The sequence below is a fragment of the Archocentrus centrarchus genome, unplaced genomic scaffold (genome assembly GCF_007364275.1).
Source record: "Archocentrus centrarchus isolate MPI-CPG fArcCen1 unplaced genomic scaffold, fArcCen1 scaffold_30_ctg1, whole genome shotgun sequence".
Classification (NCBI taxonomy): Eukaryota; Metazoa; Chordata; class Actinopteri; order Cichliformes; family Cichlidae; genus Archocentrus; species Archocentrus centrarchus.
Genome location: NW_022060259.1, coordinates 851,151 through 875,532, shown reverse-complemented (window position 1 = coordinate 875,532; position 24,382 = coordinate 851,151). Strand labels below are relative to the sequence as shown.

The window sequence follows — 24,382 nt, the reverse complement described above, 5'->3', positions numbered from 1 at the left end:
GTGCTTCCAGGAGGTTTGTGCCAACTAAAAATTCTACTGCCGGGAGGCTTAGGGGGAGCACTGACAGCTAACAGTATTTTTTTGTCCAGTCATTGAAAGCATCTTTAGTTAAAAACTTGGTTAAACTGATCTGATCCATATTCTGGATTTGTATGAAAGTTATTTTAGTTGAACTTATGGGCATGGGCAATAAGACCTATGTGTTATCTCGGTGATTACGTGTTTGTGAGACGGACACCGTCAGCTGAAATGTTGCGCCCTGCACCACTTGTTTCTAAATTGAGGGCAACATTTAGAGGCAGCTGATCCACTGTGATGACCCCTAAAGGCAGCAGCCAGAATAATAAGAAGAAGACTGTGGCGGAGGAGGGCAGCAGTGCGCTCAGAGAGTACTGTCTGGCGGAAACATACGAAGAAGAAGGAGGAGAAGCACGGGAACGGGAAGAAGAGCGACCGCAGCTTCACTGACCGTAAGCATAGTTTGTCTGATAGAGAATGTAGTCAATTTTAAAATTATATTTCTCCTTCTACGTCGTTGCTCAGATCAGTAATCGTATATAAATATGACATTTATTTCCGGGGCATTATTTAGCGGGTGTCACCGGCGGTGTTAGATTGTTAAAAAGTGAATGACCACTGTGCTGATGTTTGATTTCAGTTCAACTTTCGAGGTGAAACATTTGCAAAAACAGCAAAACTGAGATGAGCTGAAGACAAAGAAGGAACGCTTCACAGCAGACCGTGAGTTTTACTGAATTATCACACCTAATGTGTCATTTAGTAGGTGTGCCTGTTAAAAAGAGTTTAGTTATGAAACATTGTGATCCGACTGTAAGTCCTTGGTGCACACTCAGCACTTTCTTACCTTGAGGTACTTAAGCTTTACGGTCCTAGAATTTCCATAAAGACAGCAGAGCCATCATTTCACCTGACCCTTGAGCCTATAAATCTTTATAATGTTCATTAAATTCGCATCTGTTCACAAATGCGCTTTCAGAAACAATTCACTTCTGATCATTAGTGTCGACACCTCAAACAATCTCAGACTTGTTCCTTTGTCCGGAGGAGTGTTTGTGATGTCACGTGATTACAAGGTTATTTAAAGTCGTTACAGGTAAAACAGCAAAACAAGTCTTTCCAGGAAAATGGGAAGTAAGCGTGGCGAGTTCTTGAAACTTATGCAAACATACATTAATACATTGTATTAAATTGTATTAATATTATTTTATTATTATATTCATATGGCATGAGGTTCACTTAGCTTTTTTCAAGAATAGCTGGCAGAAATGTTCTTCAAGGAGCGCAGCATGAGCAGGCTAACATCCCCTCCATCTGAGCGCAGGTAATATAAATTGGATGCATTAGTTGTAGGGCTGACCATCCTCAAGTCACATAAGTGCGTGGGAGGAATAATAATGGCAACGAGAACATTCACTGAACAGTTTAATGTTGGTGAAATTATCAGCACACAGCGCAGTCACCATTCCTTAGTGCTGTAGTGTGGGAATGTCACCAGCTAAACCCGCATCCTCTTTTTTTGCTGTTTCTGTGGTCCAAAAAAATGCAACAGGAGACTGTTGGTTTTTTTTTTTGTTTGTTCAGCTGTGTTTGTGTTTGCATTGGTTTTGCTGTTCGTCATCATTAATGTTGGCTCTCTGACGGTGTATGATGCCAGAAATGATTGAATCTATCTGTTTGACCATCACAGTTAACCTGAGACGTCAGTTAATCTAAGACACTGGTCCTGTCAAAGTCTACGGGAATACTGCTTTCTGTTTTGAGTCCTATTAACATTTTCATGCTGAATTTATGAGCTCAGTCACTCATTTTGGGTCTTATTGATTTAAGAAAAAAAAGTTTTGTAAATTTTGGTCATACTGTGTGTTTTAGAATGAGAGTTATCTGTGGCATGAAACATCATGCTCATTGGCTTATGAGTTATTAATGAGTGTGTGGTTTAATAGTCAGACCCACCACTCTTCCTCACTCTGTTTTTTGCAACCAAGATGACGATGGCAGAAACATCAAAATGGGACTTTAGAAACCGGTGACTGATGCCACGGCAACTACGTCCATCATTTACGCCGTCTGTAGTTTAAGATCATTGTTACGTTGAAAAATAAAGCTGTTGCAAACCAGATGCTTTCCAGCTGGTATTGCATGGTGGATCAAAATCTGAGGGAGCTTTTCTGCATTCATAATTGCATCAGTTTTGACAAGATCCCCCAACACCACTGGTTGCAGCTCCAAAACCACAAGAGAGCCTCCTCTGTGGTTTACAAATGTCTGTAAATACTCACTGTTGTACTTCTCTGCTGACCTCCTCTGTATGTACTGATGACAATATGAACCAAAAGTTTCAGCTTTGGATACATGACTCCATAAGACCTGCTGTCACTTATTTTCTGTGTGAGTTTACAACCTGATAGGTTCAGATCATTTTTATAAAACATGGAACAAAGCACGCAACTCTTAAATTACTTGCAAGTGGAGACCATCTTCTAAGCCGTCCTTCAGAGATCTTTTCTAAGAGGAAAAGATTATATCCTATATAAGACAAGCCGCCACAAAATAGGTTTACTAAATTTTGAAAATGTAAAAAATAAATGTATCCAAGATTATAAATTTACTGAACTCTTGATGTTTATTAGTGAAATAATAAATGCGAACAGGCACGGCTAAATACAGTGGGGGGAAAACAAATTAAAAAGGCTGTCAATGTTATTTATCTCATTGTTTTGCACTGATTTTGGTTCACGGTGAGAGTCATAACTGCTATGTCCTGCTGTCATTTACAGTTTTACTACTTTCTCCTTTTTGGGCACTGCACACACCTGAGAGGACCGGACAGATTAAGATTATTTTTAATCTGAAGTATTGCTAAATTAATGTCAGTATAGTCAAAATGGTGTACAGTATACTGAAGATCATGTGATAGGGAGTGGGCCAAGACCAACACGAGTCCCCAATTAACTTGTTTATCTGCACACAAATGAAGCAAACAACTGAACTAAACAATGTTTTGTGTTTGCTGTGGTTGTGTCTGATTAGATTATAACATGTTTGCTTCCAGTCAGGTGATGCAAGTTGAGCGGCTTTAGCTGAATTTCAGTGGAGTCATGGAGGAGGACTGCAGGCCTTTGCTGAGCTCAGAGCAGACTGGAGAGGGCTACATGCACAGAGGCTCCACAGATTCACTGGACTTCAAAACCAAAAGGTAAATAATGCTGAAATACTGAACTAATCGGTACAAAGAGTTTATCATTTTGCTTAGCTGTCAATTCATAGTTTCATGTTGTTGTTTGATAACATGAACAAGAGTTTATGCATTTATTGGCACCTTCAATAGACACAGAGCCACAAAAAATACTGACGTAGTCAGCCCTTTGAAACATCTATAGACAGATGTCTAATGAAAGGAAAAACAGTATCTCAGTAAAGTACTGGGCTTTCAGAGCAGTGTCAAGGCATCCTGGCATTGATTGTCAGCTGAGCTGATCTACAACATGCATGTCATTCTTTGCTAGATAATAAACCCGCTGCTTTATTACCTCAACTTCTTGGAATTTACTTTGTAAGCAGATACTAAAATGTTAGCTGTGAGTGTTTGTGTGTGAGTGTTGCATTTTCCTAGCATCATTCCCTGTGTGAGTCAGAGTTTTAATCCAGTTCGGTATTTCACAGTGACCAGCTAGCTTTCTAGCAGGCAGAGCATTACAAACACTCCCTTCCAGCAAGTCGCACATATGTTTAATGCACAAATTTTCTTAGTCAAGACATTTATGTGTTTGAAACATATACTTTAAATAATATAAAAACAGGTAAGTGGTGTATATTGTAGGCAATGAAATCAAAGAATATTACATTATTTTTTTTGACTTATTTCAGGCCTTTCCATGTGGAACCCAATAACATCATAGATGACGGCCCACAGGAGAAAATCTCTGCTGAGGCGGCTGTACTCAACAACAGACTACACTACTACAGCAGACTCATGGGGTCTTCTGATCGACTATTGGTAGGTCGAGTCATAGTTTGTTGTGACAGTTTGTTTAAAGCCATGAATGCACCATCACAACCATAGCTCCTGAGCAAAAATTTGCTAAGACTTTAAAAGCTAGCCATTATTCAAATGTTAGCATATTGTTACTTTTTATTTCATGAATTTTCACAAAAAAGTTATTGTTACATCATTACAAGTTTACGCAGTTACCATGAGGAATTACAAACTGATGTAAACTACTTTTCAAAGTTTTGTGGTAACACTGAATCGCTGACTGAAAATGAAGCTAACTTGTACCTTAAGAAGGAAATGCTATTAAAGATATCAAAGTAATTCATTTCAGTTTCCACTGTCTGAGATGCCATGATATGTACCTTTCTGAAATCTTTCACTTTTAGGATCTCTCTTTTTCCCCCCCTCTAGAGCCCTCCAGACCATGTGATTCCCCAGCCAGATGACATCTACATCTACAGTCCACTGGGAACAGCTTTCAAGGTGCCAGGCAGCGACCATCCCGCTAAAAACCCCAGTATCATTACCATGTAAGCCCTATCAGTCCTGAAAGCCACCTGAGCTACTTCTTTATACTTAAGTAGATGCAATTAACTGCTTTGATTGTTGTTTTTATTTTTTATTTTTTTCTTGTCACAGATTTGCTGTATGGAACACAATGATGGGCACATCTATACTGAGCATGCCTTGGGGTATAAAGCAGGTGATATGTTTTAGTTCACACACTCATTTATTTATTTTTTTGTAGAGTTGCACTCTGTGTGCAAAAGCGCCTTGAGGCGACTGTTTGTTGTGATTTTATTTATTTTATATAAATAAAACTGAATTGAATAAAGCAAAAAGCTGAAAACAAATCTGCATTTTTGACTTTATTTCTTCAGGCTGGTTTCACTCTTGGAGTCTTCATCGTCATCTTCATAGGCCTGCTGATGCTGTACTGTTGTTATACTGTCCTCAAATCACCAAAGTCAATATGTAAGTAATTTTTATAGACTGTGCATCATTTTCTGGATATTAGAACAGCTATGCCTTTAGTATTATTTTCTTTTTTGTGATACTTTTAGAAAATTATTGAATCAAGAAACTTGGCATTGCCAGTCTTAAAAAGTGGACGAGTGGTGAGAGACAAATAGTGTTTTAGATTTTTCTTACAAAAGTATGAAGAGAATAATTTAAAATATTCTGGTATTGCTGTATATCTTTTTTAGGCCTTCTACTTCTTTTTTTGTCCTCTGGCTGACGGGGTTCAGGGCTATGCAGTAGTGGGGATAAAGCATCTCGCACTTGATGGTGACTTTTGCAATTGGCTTGAAGTTGACTTCTAGTGTTCTCCACATCCCCACTGAGTTCCCGATTGCTCTTAGGGTCCTGCTGATCTTCAATTCAATTCTATTTTATTTATATAGCACCAAATCACAACAAACAGTCACCTCAAGGCGCTTTATACTGTAGGTAAAGACCCTACAATAACTACAGAGAAAACCCAACAGTCAAAACAACCCCCTATGAGCAGCACTTGGTGACAGTGGGAAGGAAAAACTCCCTTTTAACAGGAAGAAACCTCCAGCAGATCCAGGCTCAGGGAGGGGGGGTCATCTGCTGTGACCGGTTGGGGCTGAGGGGGGAGAGACGGGACAAAAGACATGCTGTGGAAGAGAGACAGAGATTAATAATAATTAATGGTTAAATACAGAGTGGAGTATAAACAAAGTAAATAAGGTGAATGAAAAGAAACAGTGCATTATGGGAACCCCCCCAACAGCCTAGGCCTATCCAGTTGTTAAGTGAGAACGTCGAATTCCATTTCTGGGTCCAAGCTGTCACGTGATCAATATGCTGCAATGCTGGGTCCCTGTCATTTTACCAATGAGAACGAGAAGCGGAAATGACTGCAGTTGATAGGGTCACCTGATCCAGCCCTAACTATAACTTGTGATCTACACATAGATCACTCCAGGATCTATGTGTAGGTATCGAGTCATAGACTTTCTTGTAATTGATCCAAGTGCGGTGCACAGGTTGGAACCTTGGATGGTTCAGTGGAGAACATCTGGTTTATTCTCTTGGCTCTGGTATACATCTTCAAGCGGTTGGCCAAGGCTGTGAGTCTTTGCGTGGCAGCTTCTAAGGCCTCAGCAGTTGACAGCTTTTTCATCACACCTTTCTGCAGCTCTTTCGTCCATGCTGCCTTGATCTTAGCCTCTAGTTGTCTTTTCCATGGAGGGTACTGCTCCTTGTGGATATTCATCTTATAGCCAAGCATCTCAAAGATCTCTGCTCTCAAGGATCACAGCTGCCGTGGCATAGATCAGCTGGTTGGTTTCAGTGATGGTCAAAATAGGGACTGTCTGCATTCACATCTTCTAGTAGACTTTCAGCGGGTACTTCACGTAGTCTTGGTAATTGGCCACAGGGGTCCAGGTTTCCAGCTTAGCCATGATTTTATCTTTCAGGTCAGCTACTCTGGCATTCAACGTACCAGTTGTTATTGTGGCTTGGTACTCAATCTCAGAGTGTGGGGCCAATGATATCTCCCCCTGACCTAAAGTCCTGGCTCCCCCTTGACGTAGCGTTTGTTGTACCTTGTCAGTCTCTAGTTGTTCCAATGTCAGTCTGGATTTTGGGTGTCGAAGAGTCCGTAGGTCCCACATCTTCTTTGTGTAACTCCTTTCACTGGGATTACATATGTTGTAGCATTCCAGCAGTACCTGATTCTCATCTTGTGTCCCCTTGTGCCAAATCCTTGTTCCAGTAGCCAACTAAAAAACAAACAAACAAAAAATAGATATAAACAACAAAACTTAATTTAATTAACATAATAAAACACTGAAGCTTAACATTGTAATTGTCTAACATTATTCCTGAACCAAAGGGTTATTTATCCTGCTGCATGTACTAAAAGGCTTTGGAAAGGAATTTTAGCTCATATAGTTAATATTTCTCACCACTGTGCACTATGGAAAACTTAAGATTTTGTGATTAAATTTTTAACTTCATATTAGTGAACCAGATATTCACCTCTGTAGTTATTCTTTGTACTCTCTCTAGCACATATAGATACATCAGACTGGGAATTTCCTGATGTTTGTCAGTACTACTTTGGAAAAGTTGGTCAGTGGTCCAGCTTGATGTTCTCTATGGTTTCACTTATTGGAGCTATGGTAGTTTACTGGGTCCTCATGTCCAACTTCCTCTTCAACACGGGACAGTTTATTTACAGTAAGTAACAGTGCTTTTATCAGCATGCCTGTCTATGTGTTCACTGCTGATTTGTTTATGTGGAGACTTCAGAAACATTTTTTTAAAACAAAAGTTAAACTAACAGCTCAGCAAGCTTTAATTAACTATAATAATAATGCTTATGCTGTGCCCAATGTTTGTAATAGCTCACTCAACTGATGTGAAGATACTGAATGACATTAAAGATAATGTTAGATTATGTTTCAGGTTTTTGTGTAGTTAAAACCTATTGGTACCACTCAAGGCAAGACACAATGGGAGTATTAGATTAGATTAGATTCAACTTTATTATCATTGTACACAAGTATACAATGAAAAGTACATTCCAGAACACCCATCCAATATCTCTGTTATTTGCTCAAAAGACTTCTACATTGCACAAAGACTTTGTGGAGAAAGATGTAAAACAATTAGTGGTTTTAGCTCTAAATTTACAAGAAGACTGCTTTTAGCTGATGGCTTCCTCTTCTGTCCATAGACCATGCTCACAACATCAGCGAGGCAGATTCAGAGTTTCAAACCAACGGTTCCGAAAAAGGTAAGTTTGACCAGTGCACGTTTCAGCTCTATCATAGACCTTTTAGGAGAGGTTATACATTTCAGTTGTCTTCTAAATAAATCACATGCAGGCAATCATAAAGTTACTGCTATGAAAAGAGGACAACTTGAAGGATACATTCACTGTGAGTGTGTGAGTGTACGAGTATATGTGAGTGTGCCTGTTCAAAATGTGGCTTTAGAGGAGAGTTTTAGACCATGTTGTAAAAGTGTAAGCTTTTTGTCTTCTGTCTGGTGTTGAAGAGTCACAAAGAAGGAATCCCACTCAAACCCATTGTCAGCAGTAAAAACTTGGTCATCTACAACATTTCCAAGCACCTTGCAATCATCTTGTCTCCACTTGTGGCCAACACACCCCATCACATTGAACACTCCAGACTTTACCAACAAGGTCCATAACCTTGCACTCAATCCAGATGAAACCATATTGTCCTTTTGATATGGTTTCACTTTTCACTTGCATACCTAAAACCAACTCAGTGCAAATCAACAGAAAACGACTACAGTAAAACGGCTCTTACAAAACAGAACCAGCTTTAACCCAGATCAGATTTGTACGCTGTTAGGCCTCTGCCTTACCACAAGATATTTCAAATACAGCGATGCTTTTTAAAGACAAAAGTATGGATGTGCCATGAGCTCCCCAGTGTCATCCACTGTAGCCAATCTTTACATAGAGGAACTGGAAAGTAAAGCTCTTGGCTATTGATAGCACCTAGCCACTGGTACAGATATGTGGGTGATACCTGGGTCAGAAGTAGAACCCTTCATCAACTCAGTGCATAAAAACATAAGGCTTACCAGAAAGGATGCCAAAGATAATGGGTTACCACTCGTGGACTGTACTGTGCTTATCGAGAAAGATGTAAGCCTCAACATTGATATTTACCGGAAGCCCCCGCGCACACAAACCAGTGCCTAGTCTTTGACTACCACCAACCACTGGAACACAAACTTGTGACAAACCTGTGACCCTTCTACACTGGGCAGAAAACATTCCCTCTAAGGCAGCAGGGAAGGAAAAGGATATCCCAACTGGGATTCAAATCAGTGAAGATGTACAAAAAAGAAGGTCAGACACCAACTAGGGTGGAAGAGCCAAACCAAGTTTACTTTTAAACCACTTTAAAAAAAAAAAAAAAAAAAATACTGAACAAAGTGCTGTACATAAAAACATCAGGACAAGAGAAGATAAAATTTAAAAAGGTAATTTTACATGGATAAAAATAAATAACAATAAAATGCACAGTTTATCCCCAAAAATGAATAAATAAAATCAAAACAAAACAGCAGCTCATACTAGTCAAAGGCCAAATGAAAAAGATAGGTCTTAAGAGCAGATTTAAAATTGGCCAATGACGAGGCCTGTTTAATGCCTAATGGCAATGAATCCCAGAGTTTAGGAGAGAATGACAAACAGAACAAAACAAAACTTGATTTAGTTCTAGTCAGTCTTTTGACAAAAATGTAATTTAGTTTTAGCCATAATTTAGTCATCTGAATAGTTTTAGTCTAGTTTTAGTTTACTAATTAGCGTAAGAATATAGTCGACTAAATCTAAAGTCGATTCAGTCAACTAAAATATAAAGAATAGAACTTTATTTTCATTATACATACAACGAAATTAATCATTATACAACAAATTATATAACGACATTCTGTCATAATATAACGAAATTGTGTTCGGAACAACCATCCAGAGAAGAACAGACAAGACTAACATAGGGGAGATGGGTGTCTGCAGGCGCTGCCGTTTTTCACTGGCGCCACCGCTACAATCAGTCCCCAGAAAAAGGAAACAAACACACATCATGGGGTAGTTAAAAAAAAAAAATGTCATCTGGTCCAAAAAAAACACCTTAGCAAAGCATATTTGCACATTTAAAGCCAGGATAGCAATATGGTGGGAAAGGGAGGGGCAGGAGGGGATGCAGACGGAGACGAAAGGGTCAGGGCATTGTGGAGCCAGATGCCAGCTCCTAGCCAAAACAGTTCGCTGATAGTGATGAAAGTTCATCAGCGGCCATGGTACACCAGATCCAGCTTCACAAATCACAGAGAGGGCAGAGGGGAAGAGCGACCAACACACATAGTCCTGGAGAGATATGATTACCAGCCCAAGGCCGGCTAGGGAGCCGAATTCCTGATAATGCAGATGTTGTTTTGGAACAGGCTGCTTGTTTTTTCCAACAGCCTTCAGTCTCACTGGGGAACCCATTCAGTAAATCCAATATTCCAAATTCATTTGTTACCGTCCTCACTGTGCAGAACCGAATCTTATCTCCAGATCTAACCCCTCTTGCCTGTGAGCACGTTCTTACGGCTCAGGTCCACCAGGCTTTGAGTCTGAGTTTGTACGGCTCTGCACAGCCCATCCACCTGGGTCTGCAGCCTTGGTAGATGTCGAACTGCTGCCCAGATTTTCTTAATTTCCCGGTAAATCAGGTATCCTCCGAGCCCAAACAGAAGAGATACCGCTACCAAATAGCCAAATATGTAGACGTCTTCCACGTCCTCGACCTCCAAAGCTGAGAAGCACACAGGTCTCCACGAACTCCAAGAATCGATGATGCATCCAACGGGTTCTGTTCCACTCGGACACGCAGGCTCCCCTTTCCCCGATCTCATAGTGGAGAAAATTCGATCAGTGGTGTTCAGGGCCCAGTTTGCCAGATCCATGTTGCTCTTAATCTTATTCTTATTTGGACAGTGTGTGAGAGACGCTCTTACAGCAAGCAGCAAGCAGGAGAGATGGGGAGGGCAGGGAGAGAGAGAGAATGCGACCGTCTCCGTCAGAGAGCAGGAGGGAAGGGAGTAAAAGGGTGTAAAATGTAAATGCTTTTTCTTCAGTTCCCTTGAATTAGACCTTATACACACTTAACACAAAATTAAACATAAATTAAAAGTTATGGAATATTATTAATGCTTGAAAGACCAATACACACACAAACATATATTATAGCGTTTCATCTGCTTCCTACACACGTGATCATTAACACCACCTTACTGAGATAATACGAGCGTTTTACAGCAGGACACGCCCTGAGAGGTACTAGGCAGTGTTCGGGACTAAGATTAGGAAAGGCTAATCCACCGCAGTGTGGTGATTTTCTCTAAACACAAATGCTAAACTGGGAAAAACATTTTACCCAGCATGACATTAAATGCTTACCTTTACATCTGGGTGACTAGCTTGCAGATGTCGTTTAAGATTTTTTTTTTACCCGAGATAGTCGGGTAAACAAAACGATGTGTTTTACACATTGTTTTGTTTGTCACAACGTCAAAGGACAAATGTGTCCATACAGCGGCTCTTCTTTCTCCCTGCTTACATTGTCTACATAACCTCTATCAGAAGCAACAACAATTCACAGACCAGTGTGGCCTTGCTCAGTTGCACAAATTTGATCTAAACCCAGCGTTTGATTGGATATTTTCCTAACTTGTCCCACCCTGTCAAAAAATTAAATCAGTTCTGATTGGATGTCGTCCCTGCCAAGCATTTTCATCTCATTTTCATTCATTGACGAAAGTGTCAATTAATTTCGTCATCGTTTTTATCCTTTTAGGTAGTTTTTATTTAGTTATCGTCTTGTTTTCATCATGAAAAAAAGGGTCGTTGACGAAAACTATGACGAAAATAGTTTGTCAATGAAATTAACACTCCTACTTACTCGTAAAAAATATCTGGTCACGTTTTTCGATTTGCTGTAGGTTAATGAAAATATGCTTTGTTCCAGTTTTTGCACTGCCCACTATATAGTCTGCAACTTGTTTGTTCTCAAGTAGCTAGTTACTTAATTGACAGTGTTTGGTAATGTTTTGTTCATTTGTTCACCAGTCATCTGTCCAAACATGGACCCTGGAAGGAATGAGACTATCAGCACGCTTTACCTCAGTGACTATCGAAATACGTCTGATGTCAGCTCATTCGAGCAGTATTGGAGTAAAACCGACACTGTCCCCTTCTATCTCATCATTCTGCTGCTTCCACTGCTCTGCTTCCGCTCAGCTTCCTTCTTTGCAAGGTTCACCTTCCTGGGTAAGACATGAAGAGAAATACTGAGCAGGTAACATTCTTTGAGATTAGTCAGAAAGCTTGGGCTTTATACAGAGTGTGTACCGGAATTTATTCACAATGCATTATTGGTATTTGAACAACAGTCCAGAGCTGGGTTTTGAAAAGTGGCCTGGATAACCAGCATAGAAGCATATTCTTTTTGTCACATCCTTTTATTCTGAAAACTCAAAAACTTTGCTAAAATCTTCTGTAGACATGGTGTAAGACTGTGTTCTCGTGAAGAATTGAATTCATTCAAAATCTGTTAAAGGCTGTTTCAGTGGAGAATGCAGAAAAAAACTTTATTATTTAGCTTACTTTTTTAACCCCCTCAGCCTAAAAAGCTGATGGGGTATTGTCACCCCACCGGGAGGGCAGCCAATTTTATGCTTTGTGAACATGATAACTCAAAACCATATGACCGAGAATGTTCAAATTCACACCATAGCTGCATCTACTAAAAATCTTGGACGTGTTTGAATATCAGTGATCTTGACCTCAAGGTAAATGTCAGAACCTTGATTCATAATTATTATTTCTTCTCTCTCGTGAATTTAAAAAAGAGGCTGCCTTTATTTTAATCTGTGGTGAAATGCAATACTGGTCACATTTTTCATTCATTCCACGTGTGTACTGGCTTAAATAAACATACTTGATCAACAGCATGATCTGGAGTCAGGATTAGTCAATTCAGAGTTGATGGTTAACTACAGAGATTGTTTGTTTTTTTTAAATAAAAAAAGAAAACTACAGAGATTATTAAATATGCTTTCTGTGGTATTCCTTCTGAATGTGTTGCATCACTTATTCATCCATTGATGTGTTGATCTCATTCATCCATCCTTGTACAGGCACCATATCAGTGGTCTACCTGATTGTACTGGTCACTGTCAAAGCTGCCCGTCTTGGCTTTCATCTAGAATTCCACTGGTTTGACAAAACCCAGTTCTATGTTCCAGGTAAAACTGCTACAGGTGTTAATACCTCTCTTTGTTTCTTTTAACAGCAACTTAGCATGCTTTGCATATGTGACACTAACAGGGAACAACAACGTTTGGATTTTCTTTTACATTTAAACTAAGTGCATGGTTGTGGCATCCACTCTTGTTTATGTTCAACTTCCAGGCAGACATGTCAGTGTTATCTACCATTTTTGGTTCTCTTGCTCTGATACCTTATCAAAATTGTATCTTGGCAATGAATCTTATACTGCTGGAAATCTGTTTATTTTCCTTAAATGGGGCCAAGTTTTTCATGGGTGCAACCCACATGCTCAACCCTGCTGCTCAACCCGCAAATGCATTTTCTTTACAAATGTGGCTCCGTGTAAGGGAAATAAACAGGTAGTCCAAAGGGTATAGATTTTATTGTCAAGAAGTGTTGTTACAACAAAGAAATAATAGACCAAACTCAAATTTACTTTCTGTGCTATGTTTATGTATAAAATTCTAAGTTTTTCAAGCATAACCTACACACTAAGAAATAGAGGGACGAGAATGGACCTAAAAAGGTACGAAGGCTTTGTCGCTCCAGCTGTACCCTAGTGGAGTACAACATTGTACCTCTAAATCTAGGAACAATTTTGTACCTTATTGTCTGTACCTTTAGAAGAACATTTCTGTACCTCTGGTGACAAATATGTGCCTTTATGTACAGGTACAATACTGTACCCATTACAAAGGTACAAATTATGTACCCAATGAGGTACAGCTGGAGCGACATGGCTAATGGTACCTTTGAGAGACAAAAACAAACCCTTAGGTTCACAAAAATATTCTTTATTTATCAAAATGTATAATTTAACATCAGTTCATTCAGTTTAAAACAAGAAGTGAACAGAAGACAGAAGAATGTAATGTTGAAAACAAAATATATACTGAAGGCTGTTATAAAGGCTTCACTTAGGCTCGTGCAGTGACATAACATCTACTCTACTTTCACCAGACTGGGCCCGGCACTGGTCATCACCGTCTTCCACTTATTATCCACCAGTTGAATGGTTGGATAGGGTGTAGCAGCATCTTTCTATATAAATTAAGAAAAAAATAAAAAATAAATAAATAACCAAGCAGCAAAAGACATTGTTCCAATTAATTTATGTAAAATAATTTAAAAACCTTAGTGTTAATTTACAAGTTTAAAATATTAAGTAATACAACTTTAAATATGTTAAATGGTGATCAAAATATCAATATAGTAAAAATAATTCCTTACTCGAGTCATTTTTCTTTCCTCTTCACTTATTTGAACAAGATCTTACTACAGTTCAGATGCCTACCTTTCCCAAAGTGATGTAGTGTTCAATCTTTTCTCTGAAGATGGATGGCAGGAGGATGAGTCCAGCCCTTAAGTCGATTCCTCAAATGCAAAAAAAGAAAAAAAAATCATACAGAGCGTAACTACAGCAGATCTACTTTCACATTTATTAGCAAGATGATTGTGACTACCTGGTAGATCTTCAGCCAGGGCATCTTTTCTTGCGTCACAGTACTGTTTTGCCAGCACAGACTTTCCCTGTGCAAGCTTAAGTACACTTGGCAAGACACCAGCAAAGCCGTCTTGACAGATGGCAGATGTTGAAGGGTGAATTCTGTCAACCTCATCAATACACTGTAGAATACACAAACACATTGTCAATTATTATTGTTAAAGGCAGCTAGTAATTCAAATCTAACCAAAATAACAAAAGCTAGAAATGCAGCTTCTAGTTCAAGTAAATTTCGCTGAGTTTTTTTTTTAGGATAGATGGTGTAGCTGAGCTGAAGGGAGCTTTAAAGGAGACCCCACAGCTAATACAAGCCCCAAACAAAGTAGTTAAACAAAAAAAGATGGAATTACTTAGCTCTTGTGATAGTACTTCACTAAAATACTAATATTCTGAAATTGCAGAGAAGTTGGGTAATGCCCTGTGCACACAACATGCTAGGTACTGTTAGCATGTTAGTCTGAAATTTTAAATGAATGGAGACTGAGTTAGACCATGAACAGGAATAGGTCAGATTACTTACCACTGAATCTTCTTGCCTCGTCTTCATTCATTTTTATTCCAGCTTTAGATATTTTTTGAATAAGTTCTTCGGTGGACAGGCTGCATAAAACCGGAGAGTCCGCCATTTTACATTTCTGGCGCCTTTTTTGTCGTCTGGGAGGAAACACCCCACCCAACACTGACTTCTACTGGTACACTTTTGTACCATTTGCTCTGACCAGTGATTTTGTACCTCTGATGGTCCAGAGTAAATCACCCCAAGGGTCCATCTCTGTACTTAGAGGGAACTTTCCTGATAAAAGTACCTTTTGGGTACAAAAATTTACCTTTATTTTTTTGTGTGTATAACTGGAATGTCAGTGTTATGAAATGTGCACCACTATTGTGACTTCTTCAGTTTTTTCTTTTTTTAGTTTCTCTACATTAACAAGTGGACCATTTATCTAATTGTGATCTTTCAGAGTTCAGATCGCTCTTCCCTCAGCTCACTGGTGTTCTCACTCTGGCCTTCTTCATTCACAACTGCATCATCACATTAATGAAGAACAACAAGAACCAAGAGAACAATGTGAGCACAGTTTACCCATGTTCCTGCACAGATTAATACTCTTCAAATCTGATCTTTGTGGAGTCAATTCAGATAGAACAATCAGTCTCACAAGTTTTTCTTCTGATGCATCTGAGGTAAATTTGGTTTGATGTTTTCAGGTGCGGGACCTGTCTGTGGCTTATCTTTTAGTAGGCCTAACCTACCTGTATGTTGGAGTGTTGATCTTTGCGGCCTTTCCCTCACCTCCTCTCTTTAAAGACTGCATTCAACCAGTAAGCTTTCCACTTTATTGCTATTTTTCAATCTCTTTTTAAATATATAAATTTAAAAAGATGCTTATATTTTTCCTATACACACTAGTACTGAAAAGTATTAAAGTAAACCCTTGGACAGGTGCAACTCCTCAAAACTTATTTAGGTCACTGCGGTTCAGTACAACACGCTACATTTAAATGGTAAAATGTACTAGTTCTTTCTACTCTAACTGAGCACTCACAGTGCTTATACAACATATTTGCATTCACACAAGCACTACTGCCTACGGTCTACCATTCACACTCCAATGTTTGTGTTGGAGAGCAACTTGGGGTTGAGTATCTTGCCCAAGATTACTTTGGCATGCAGCCCAGAGCAGCCAGGAATTGAACCGCCAATCTTCCGATTAGTAGGTGACCTGCTCCACCTCCTGAGCTACAGTCACCCCTATTTAGTATGACTGTTCTTCCTGAAATGATTCAGTGCAACCAGATTTTTAGGATCTGTGGTGTCTCATGTAAAGGAGTCACTCACTTACTTTCCACATGGGTTATCTCTGCGTAGGCTTCAGAAGGTGGATTTTCTGCTGTGTCCCAGAGTCTTTTGAGATTCAGCTACAAAGGCACACTGGATATCTCAAATACATTGCTACACTGATAAACTGGGGACAGTGGCCCAGTGGTTAACATGGTTGCCAGTGGACAATTTTGAAAGTTTAGTCACTGTATGGTGGTGTTGTAATTCCTGACTAAAAAGATTTTGTTGATGTAATTATTCTATGGGGTTACATAGTTTTAGATAAACAGATAATTTTAAAGGGTATGTTTTTTTATCCTCACACATAAAATAAAGCTGGAGGATACAGCTGTCATACCTACTGTCCATCCTCGTCTGGGTGTCTGTTCATGAGTTTTTACCTTTCCGGTCTACAGACTCCAAAATCACAAGGAGTTGCACCAGGAAACTCGGCATGTAGTTTTTACTCTTCAAAGATGTGCAACACAACATTCATGTTCCTGGATGTTTAGTACCCTTTGTACCCTTTGACTGTATTTGTCTCAAATGGAGAGTAAACAACATGGAGGATTTCAGACTGCTAATGCTATATGCTAATTATAAGCAGCCTCTCTTTGATTGGCTTAACCTAATCATGTCATCATATTGTGCTGTGTGATTGTCTACACCTACATGACCATTATTGACTGAAATCGAGAAAATGGGGATTCCCCATATCTAGAAACTAACCTGCATTACCGAACAGCTGGCAGTAGCTAGATAATGAGAAACTGGGGAATCCCAAATTTCTTCAGGGCAAGGCCTCCTAAGAGCCAATCTACTTACAGCAATATCAGTTCTAGTCTGTAGCCTTAATGATTAGCATGTGATGCCAACTTCTGATTGGCTGAGCATTTTTGTAATATGTTGGTCAGGAATGACTCATAGCTGTGACTCCTCATTGAGCAATATTAAAGCCATACCTACTCCTCAGCAGCATTGCTCAAATGTAATACATAATACATTGATCTCAGATTATGTAGTATGGGTACATTTATGTAGTAATATTCCTGTACAAACGAGTGTAGTATGATGTGACTACCTTGTAAGTATGCATTGTAAATGACTTATTGTTATTGATTATATAAATAGAAAGACATATACACCTTTGTACAAGAGTGCAGTATGTACTTTTTCTAATTTGTCTACCATGACATTTTTTTCTCCTGTTCTAAGATGTGGTTACCAAAAAGTATTTGTAGTAATGTTAAAGATAATCACAGAATATCAATCTCTTACAGCATGCTTAAAATTGTTTTTACTCTAAAGAGTATTTTTAATATTGTCAATACATTTTTGCTGGAATATGGCTGATATCTTAACTAACCCAGGGGTGATCAAAAGTATCTGGATAAAAGTCTAGGGCAAGGCCTCCAAATTAGGGCAAAATAGTTTTGCAGAAGGAAATAAAATGTCTGAAGTATTTTCTATTATGAATGGGGCTGTAATGTTATCCTGACTTTTACATTTATTTTATATTTTCAGTAATTGGGGCACTGTACACTGACTGCTGAAACAGTTCTGACCTGTTGGGACATGTGCACTAGCCTCACATGGTCCTCTCTGGTTTCCGGCACCAGGACTTAGTAGATCCTTTGGATCCTGTAGAATATAAAGTCCATAATATAAAGTATTACATTTGTTCTGGTGAAGCCCACAGATCATCAGATTGGCATCTTACTTGTTTAGAGGCTGGCTCAACACCTTTCTTTGAGTTTTATTTATTTTTTGTGTGTGTTCCCAGAACAGTTCCTGAGTAGAGTCTCTAGTTTGGTAGGTTACCTTGGATTCCTGCTTCCATTAGGTGTGGTCTGAAACAATGTTTGTGTTGGTGATTTGTCTCAAAGTAGCATCCATATTAAGCCAGGATCCAATAGAACACGATAGAACATGATGGTCAATTTTCTACACTTAATCTTGCTGCTAAATGGTGTATATTATTTCCATATTAGCCACGTTTTTTCTGTTTACCTTTTCATATGATTTGTTTTTCTACAAATTCTAACCAGTGGCATTTTTACTGGCTTTCGGTGCACATCACCATTAAAACCTCCTATTTGCTTACAAACACCACACTGCTTTTCTCTCACAGAACTTCCTGGATAACTTCCCCAGCAGTGATATTATGGTGTTTGTGGCCAGGACCTTCTTACTTTTCCAGATGATAACTGTCTACCCCCTGTTGGGTTATCTGGTGCGGGTTCAGATAATGGGTCACATCTTTGGAAATCATTACCCCAGGTAAAACTAACTTTGCCTTTTCATTTGCCTGGAAGCAGAAGACTCTGGATGATAGTTCATAATATTTACAAGTTGCTGTTATTTTAAACAAAAAAATTTAGCACCTCTCAATTTAAGTACTAGTGATAATGATTGTGATTCTGTCCAGTTGTATTACTGCTGCATGAATAACCAGGCAGTTTGCTGGTAAATTTTGTGCACTGTGTGCTCCTCTGCATAGCTGTAATAAAAACATTGCAATTTCTACAGTACTCCATTTGCTACTTATTAAGTAGTACTAAGAACATAAATGATGTTGTAAGCCAAAAAAAGTAAAGCATATTTCATTTTTCAGATTTTTTTAATGTAGCCACAGCTTTGTATGCTCTTGACAATATCTTAAACACGTTATGAAGTCTTGGATAAACAGCAGAAGATGGATGGATGAGCAATTTAAGCAATTTATAGTTTGTCATAATGTTTCTCTTCAGTTTCTTTCATATTCTGGCCCTGAACATCGTAATTATTGGAGCTGGTGTCCTAATGGCCAGGTTTTATCCCAATATAGGATCCATCATACGGTAAGTATACAATTGTTTCCCATTCATTTCACATGTCTCATAGCTACCAATTGATCAGAGAAAGAGAAACAATGAAATAATTTGATATACTACTAATAATAACAGTAACTGGATGATTAAGTAAATAAAGTGAAATTAAATAAACCAATCCATATATATCTCTTTGAAGAATGATCACAGAATAAGTGATTCTAATTGTTGAAGTTATTTTACAGGTAAATATGCTATGAAATAAAAAAGGCTATTAAAAGGGGGAAATTGACCAATAAAAACAAGGCATAAAACCTAAACAAATGGTGTGAATAATGTGACAGGTAAAAATAGATAAGACAGCGATTCCTATCCCAGCTGTCATAGGGCGAGAGGCAGGGTACACCAGCCTGTCGCAGGGCTAACACAGAGGCAACCATTCACACTCCCATTCACACCTGTGGGCAATTTAGAGTGGCCAGTTAACCTAACCCCAGTAACTGCATGTCTTCGGACTGTGGGAGGAAACCGGAGTACCCGGAGAAAACCCACAGAAATACCTGCTGAAATATAAAAACATTGATTACCTTTTTATATTTCAGCCGGTGAAAATATTTGTTTTGAAAATGTAACATAGATAAAACTTTAGGGATCATTCACAATTAAAAACATTTTCCAAAGTGTGTAAAGAAAATCTTTTTTTTATGACATTTCATTTCATCTGCTTCTTTGGTACTTTAATGTAATACGAAATATTAAAAACACATTCTGGTGTTGAAAAAGGCTGGTTTGTGGGTGCTGGGAGAGATGTTTCCATTGTCATTATGTGTGAAGGCTTATCCTGTCAAGGACCAGCTGGCTATTTTTAAGCAACTATATCTGTACATTTTATTCAATCTAAAAAGAAGAGTTATTAAAATTACAGTGTGACCTGCAGATATGTAGAAATCTAATAATTGGGTGTCTGCAGTTGCATTCTAAAAGGAAAAGCACATGGAAGTAAAAGGAGCAATTCAAAGTTACAGTATGTAAAATTTCACTGCTAGATGTCACTCAATTTGCAGTCAACTGAGGTCTGTTTGCTTATCCCTCCCAGTTCATGTGAATAATCCTAGTTATGGTGGCCACTATAGGACAAATGTGTTTTAGCCAGGGAAGAGAGCTCAAAACCACAAAATCTAGACTGTACTGTGTAACGGCTGTGGCTGGCTGGCATGTTTCTACTACTGTTTTTGTATTAAAATATTAAAATATTTGAATAATATTATCACTTAGCAATAAATCAGGAAATCAGAAAAAAACAGATGCTTCAATTTAAATATTGTGCAGTATTTTATATTTTTTCCCCCAAGTCATCTCAAAAACTCTTGCCACTGTTCATCTGTAGTGAGTGTAACCAGATAGCAAAGTGACCCCAGACCGAATCACCCCAGTTTTTCTTGGGTTTTTTTGGGCTACCTGGGTAGGCTGGCAGTGCACTGTTTACTTCACATAGCTGTGAAACAGATGGGCCAAAGAAGCAGAAGAGCCACAGAAGCACAGAGGTTTTGTACTTCAGTCAGCATTTTAGTGCATTTGCCACACTGACATGTTTAACAGAGGCATATAAGCACTGTTTTATACAGCTTGTGATTGAAAGACTAAAGTCCCACTTTTGCCCCACATTCGGTTCTAGTCTTTGTTGCAGATGATATTGCTGTCCACCCTTACATTTGAGCTTCAAAATGTACAAGTAATATGAAACTCTTTCACTCCGGGCAACAATTCACTCCTAAACAGCAAGGGAGCTTTTTTTTTTTTTTTTTTTCCTTCTTCTTTTACATTTTGGCAGGGCACCCTGACCTTGTCTTTGGAAGTGCTGATCATTATTGTAGCCACTTTTTTGGCATGCTAACTACCCTTGTCTGGCAATCACTGATTTGGATCAAGACAACCCTACATTTTTAAATGCCTTCTGCATTTCCTGGCATTAGTTCACAGTATTTGCTGAATATAATTGTGTAGATCACAGTAGGGCTGCAGCTGTCAGTTATTTTAGTAATGGTAAATGGACTAGTTCTTATATAGTGCTTTTCTACTCTAGCTGAGCACTCAAAGCCCTTTATACACGTATTCTATCCATTATTCCATCGATTAATTGAATAATCAGATAAAAATACTTTTGTCCTGTGTTTACATGCCAAGCAGCTGCATCCAAGCCTTACATCACCAAACACAATGCCATAAAGACATGGATGAGTGAGTTTGGTGTGGAAGAACTTGACTGGCCTGCACAGAGTTCTGACCTCAACCTGATAGAACACCTTTGGAATGAGTTAGAGTGGAGACTGTGAGCCAGGCCTTTTCTACAACATCAGTGTCTGATGTCACAAATACGCTTCAGGAAGGAAGGAAGGTCAAAAATTCCCATAAACACTCCTAAACCTGTGGAAAGCCTTCCCAGAAGAGTTGAAACAGTTATAGCTGCAAAGGGTCGGCCGACAGGTGTTTAGGTGTTATTGTGGGTGAAACGCTCACGATTACACGGGGAGCTCTAGAGTCATGCATTAAACAAAACACCAAGTAAAAAAATTAGCATCAGAGATTTTTTATTTGATGAATCGTTGCAGCCCTAGATCACATTGATTCCAGCTAAAGTTGGACATGATTATGCATCTAACATGTTTTAATGCTATCAGTTGGTCACTTTCTGAAAATACTAACATGACAACGCGTCAAGGTTCAAGTCAGTGGCTAAAAAGCAAACCTGTACATAAACTGAAATGTGTGTGTGAGTGAGCATGGAAGTTCATCCTTTCTTGTGCAAAGAAAAAAAAAAAGAATGAAATCTAATCTAAGTTAAAATATTTTCTGTGTTTTGTCATGGCCATTATTTAAGGCAGTGATTTTTCAATAGTAATGTTAATTTTGTGTCTCCCTTTGCAGGTTTTCTGGAGCAATTTGTGGATTGGCTTTAGTGTTTGTATTTCCTGCTTTGATCCACATGATCTCCCTGAGACAGCAGGGGAAGCTCAGCGTGGTGTCAGCGATTTTCCACAGTTTCCTAATCATCCTGGGTGTAGCCAACCTGGTAGCTCAGTTTTTCATGTAAGAAGAGGCTAGTTAACTTTTCAGAAGCAAGATTAATAAATATGAAGAAGAATTCAGATACGAATTTGATATTATTTGAAGAAAATTGAAGTGTAAAAGGCAGATAAATCAAATCATCTTTCAGCTATTCAGATTAGTGTTTGTGTTTGTAGTAGAAAGTTATCACAAAAATTTAATACAGGTAATAACAGGAATTCAGTGTCTTTGGTATATATTCCTTTTTATTTTCTTCATGGAATCCAGCCTTTGGTATTTCTGATCATATGATATTCATGATACTCGTGCCTGTACTCTTTCAACAGATGCCCTGCTAATTTGTATAACATATTATGATCTGTGTTAAAGCATTCTGTTAATATCACTAGTATCAAGCTGGTAGGAACATGTTATAAATGGGGTTCTGTTACCATCCATATGTTTTTGGCCACAGTTTTTTTCCTGGGAAAACAAAACCAAAAAGCAGACAGTCAAAATGAGAGGCCGGATCTGGGGAACAAAATGGAAAATTTAGCAGTTTAAGATTTATAAATATTCACTGTTTTTGTAGCTAAATGTGAGTGAATATTAGAGGTGCTGATCAAGTGGACACAAATACTAGTCCAAATGAACAACACTAGTACTCTCATAGTACTACTCTTATAGCTACTACTTGTTGTATTAAGCAGCTGATTCAGTTACTTGCATGTAACTTACTGCAGCTAGATCTTATAATGATCATAGTTCTATCTTGCTGATAAAAGGGAATCATAATATTGACGTGTAATCTGTTAATTTTTTTTTTCTTCAAACCTGTCATTTTGTGTGCATATTTTTTGAATGAACTTCTGGCTCAATCATCTGATTATTACCCGCTGTCTTGATTTATATGTTTTAAATGTTTACAGATACTTTGCCCCATTAAGTGTATTTTGCTAATGTTAGGATAGACAAAGGGATTGTGTGCATGGAAAAAGTTTGTATTAACTGCAGCTTTCATGTTATGTTTAAGCATCAATATCAATGTGAAGAATAATTTTTGGTTTGAGACAAATTACAGTAGTATGGGTATTATAATCAATAATCAATAATTCACTGAGGTCACAGTGAGATCAGGACACACTATGGGAACAAACAAGCCATAGCTTGATATTAATAATTGTTATGGCAGAGTAATATTAGACTATTAATTGATTCTTGCCTCATAGGCAAATTTGCATGTGTTTCTATATTACCCCTAGTGTCTGGGCCCTTATTACCCCATTACACATCTTTTAGTCTAATATTAGTCAACCTTAACCATATATAACAATTGTTGATACAAAGCTATTACTTGGTTAATACCTTGGTATTTACATTGTAATGGGATATTACCTCATTTACACGTTACACCACTATTACATGTTATTACTGAGCTGCCATCTAAAGTGCTGTCATAATACTGAACAAAAGTATAAATACCGTTATGGTTTTTTCAGCTTGCTTGTCCCCACCAAGCCATTTTCCTGCTTCAAAGATGTGCAGAAATGTTGGATGAAAGGGAACAAAATGGCAACAGAATCTTCTACACAAAGCCTAACCTTTTAGCTGATTATTATTATCATATTTTAACCCAGATTTGGCCCATATTTATTTAAAAATCAACTGATATAAAAGCCACTACATAGTCTTCAGACCCTTTAATTTTTTTTCCCCATACTTTGTGTTGTATGATTATACAGCTGGAATATTTGCCTTTTAATCTACATGAAATAAAATTGACTTGAACTGAATGTCTTTGTTGTCATTGCACCAAGTCTGTGTGTGGGTGTGTATATATGTATTTATGTATAGATAGATAGCATAAGGTTAATCAATATGCAGGTCACTAATTCACAGGTCTGAAAGGAAGTCCTCTCCCACAGATACCATTAATGGTATTAATTCTGTCTGAGGATTGGAAAAGGTCATAGTAGTGTCAGTGTTCAGTGTGGTTGTGACCTGACCTTTCTGACTGTTTTCATCTTGTTTAAGGCCCGTCTCATCCGCAGGACTTTGGATACTGTCCTTCTAGCCCTGCTGCTTTGAGTGGGGGAGGAGAGTTAATAGTTTTATTGGTGGTCTGGGGGCTGTCTGTCACACTTGAATGGTATTAAAAGGAAGTGTGATTTTTTTATATTAATATCTCAATCCAGTAAAATGTAGTACTATATACTAAGATGCACATTGAAGGCAAGATCTATAACACTGTATTTCAGGCTAGAAATTACTGAGAATTATTCAGTTCTTTTGTTATTTTCACCTCTTGTAAATTAGAATATAAAAATAAGACATGTATTTCACA

General features: G+C 38.3%; 1 protein-coding gene across 1 annotated transcript; it reads left to right on the top strand.

Annotated features, from left to right (window-relative positions):
• Window positions 1–344: 344 nt before the first annotated feature.
• On the top strand, window positions 345–23,311 carry slc38a9 (solute carrier family 38 member 9). Its single transcript, XM_030724041.1, has 16 exons — window positions 345–470; window positions 659–741; window positions 3,074–3,217; window positions 3,889–4,018; window positions 4,427–4,545; window positions 4,655–4,718; window positions 4,897–4,990; window positions 7,064–7,234; window positions 7,734–7,793; window positions 11,655–11,855; window positions 12,725–12,832; window positions 15,324–15,430; window positions 15,571–15,684; window positions 18,315–18,463; window positions 18,934–19,023; window positions 21,919–23,311. The coding sequence occupies exons 3-16, from the start codon at window positions 3,120–3,122 to the stop codon at window positions 22,082–22,084; spliced, it is 1,671 nt and encodes a 556-aa protein (XP_030579901.1). The 5' UTR covers window positions 345–470; window positions 659–741; window positions 3,074–3,119; the 3' UTR covers window positions 22,085–23,311.
• Window positions 23,312–24,382: the final 1,071 nt, after the last annotated feature.

Bases quoted from the DNA above. Each gene is read 5' to 3' on its own strand.
- slc38a9 (XM_030724041.1), top strand. From the start codon at position 3,120: ATGGAGGAGGACTGCAGGCCTTTGCTGAGCTCAGAGCAGACTGGAGAG. The intron at 3,218-3,888 runs GTAAATAATGCT...GACTTATTTCAG, and splicing joins CTGGACTTCAAAACCAAAAG to GCCTTTCCATGTGGAACCCA. The intron at 15,431-15,570 runs GTGAGCACAGTT...TGATGTTTTCAG, and splicing joins ACAAGAACCAAGAGAACAAT to GTGCGGGACCTGTCTGTGGC.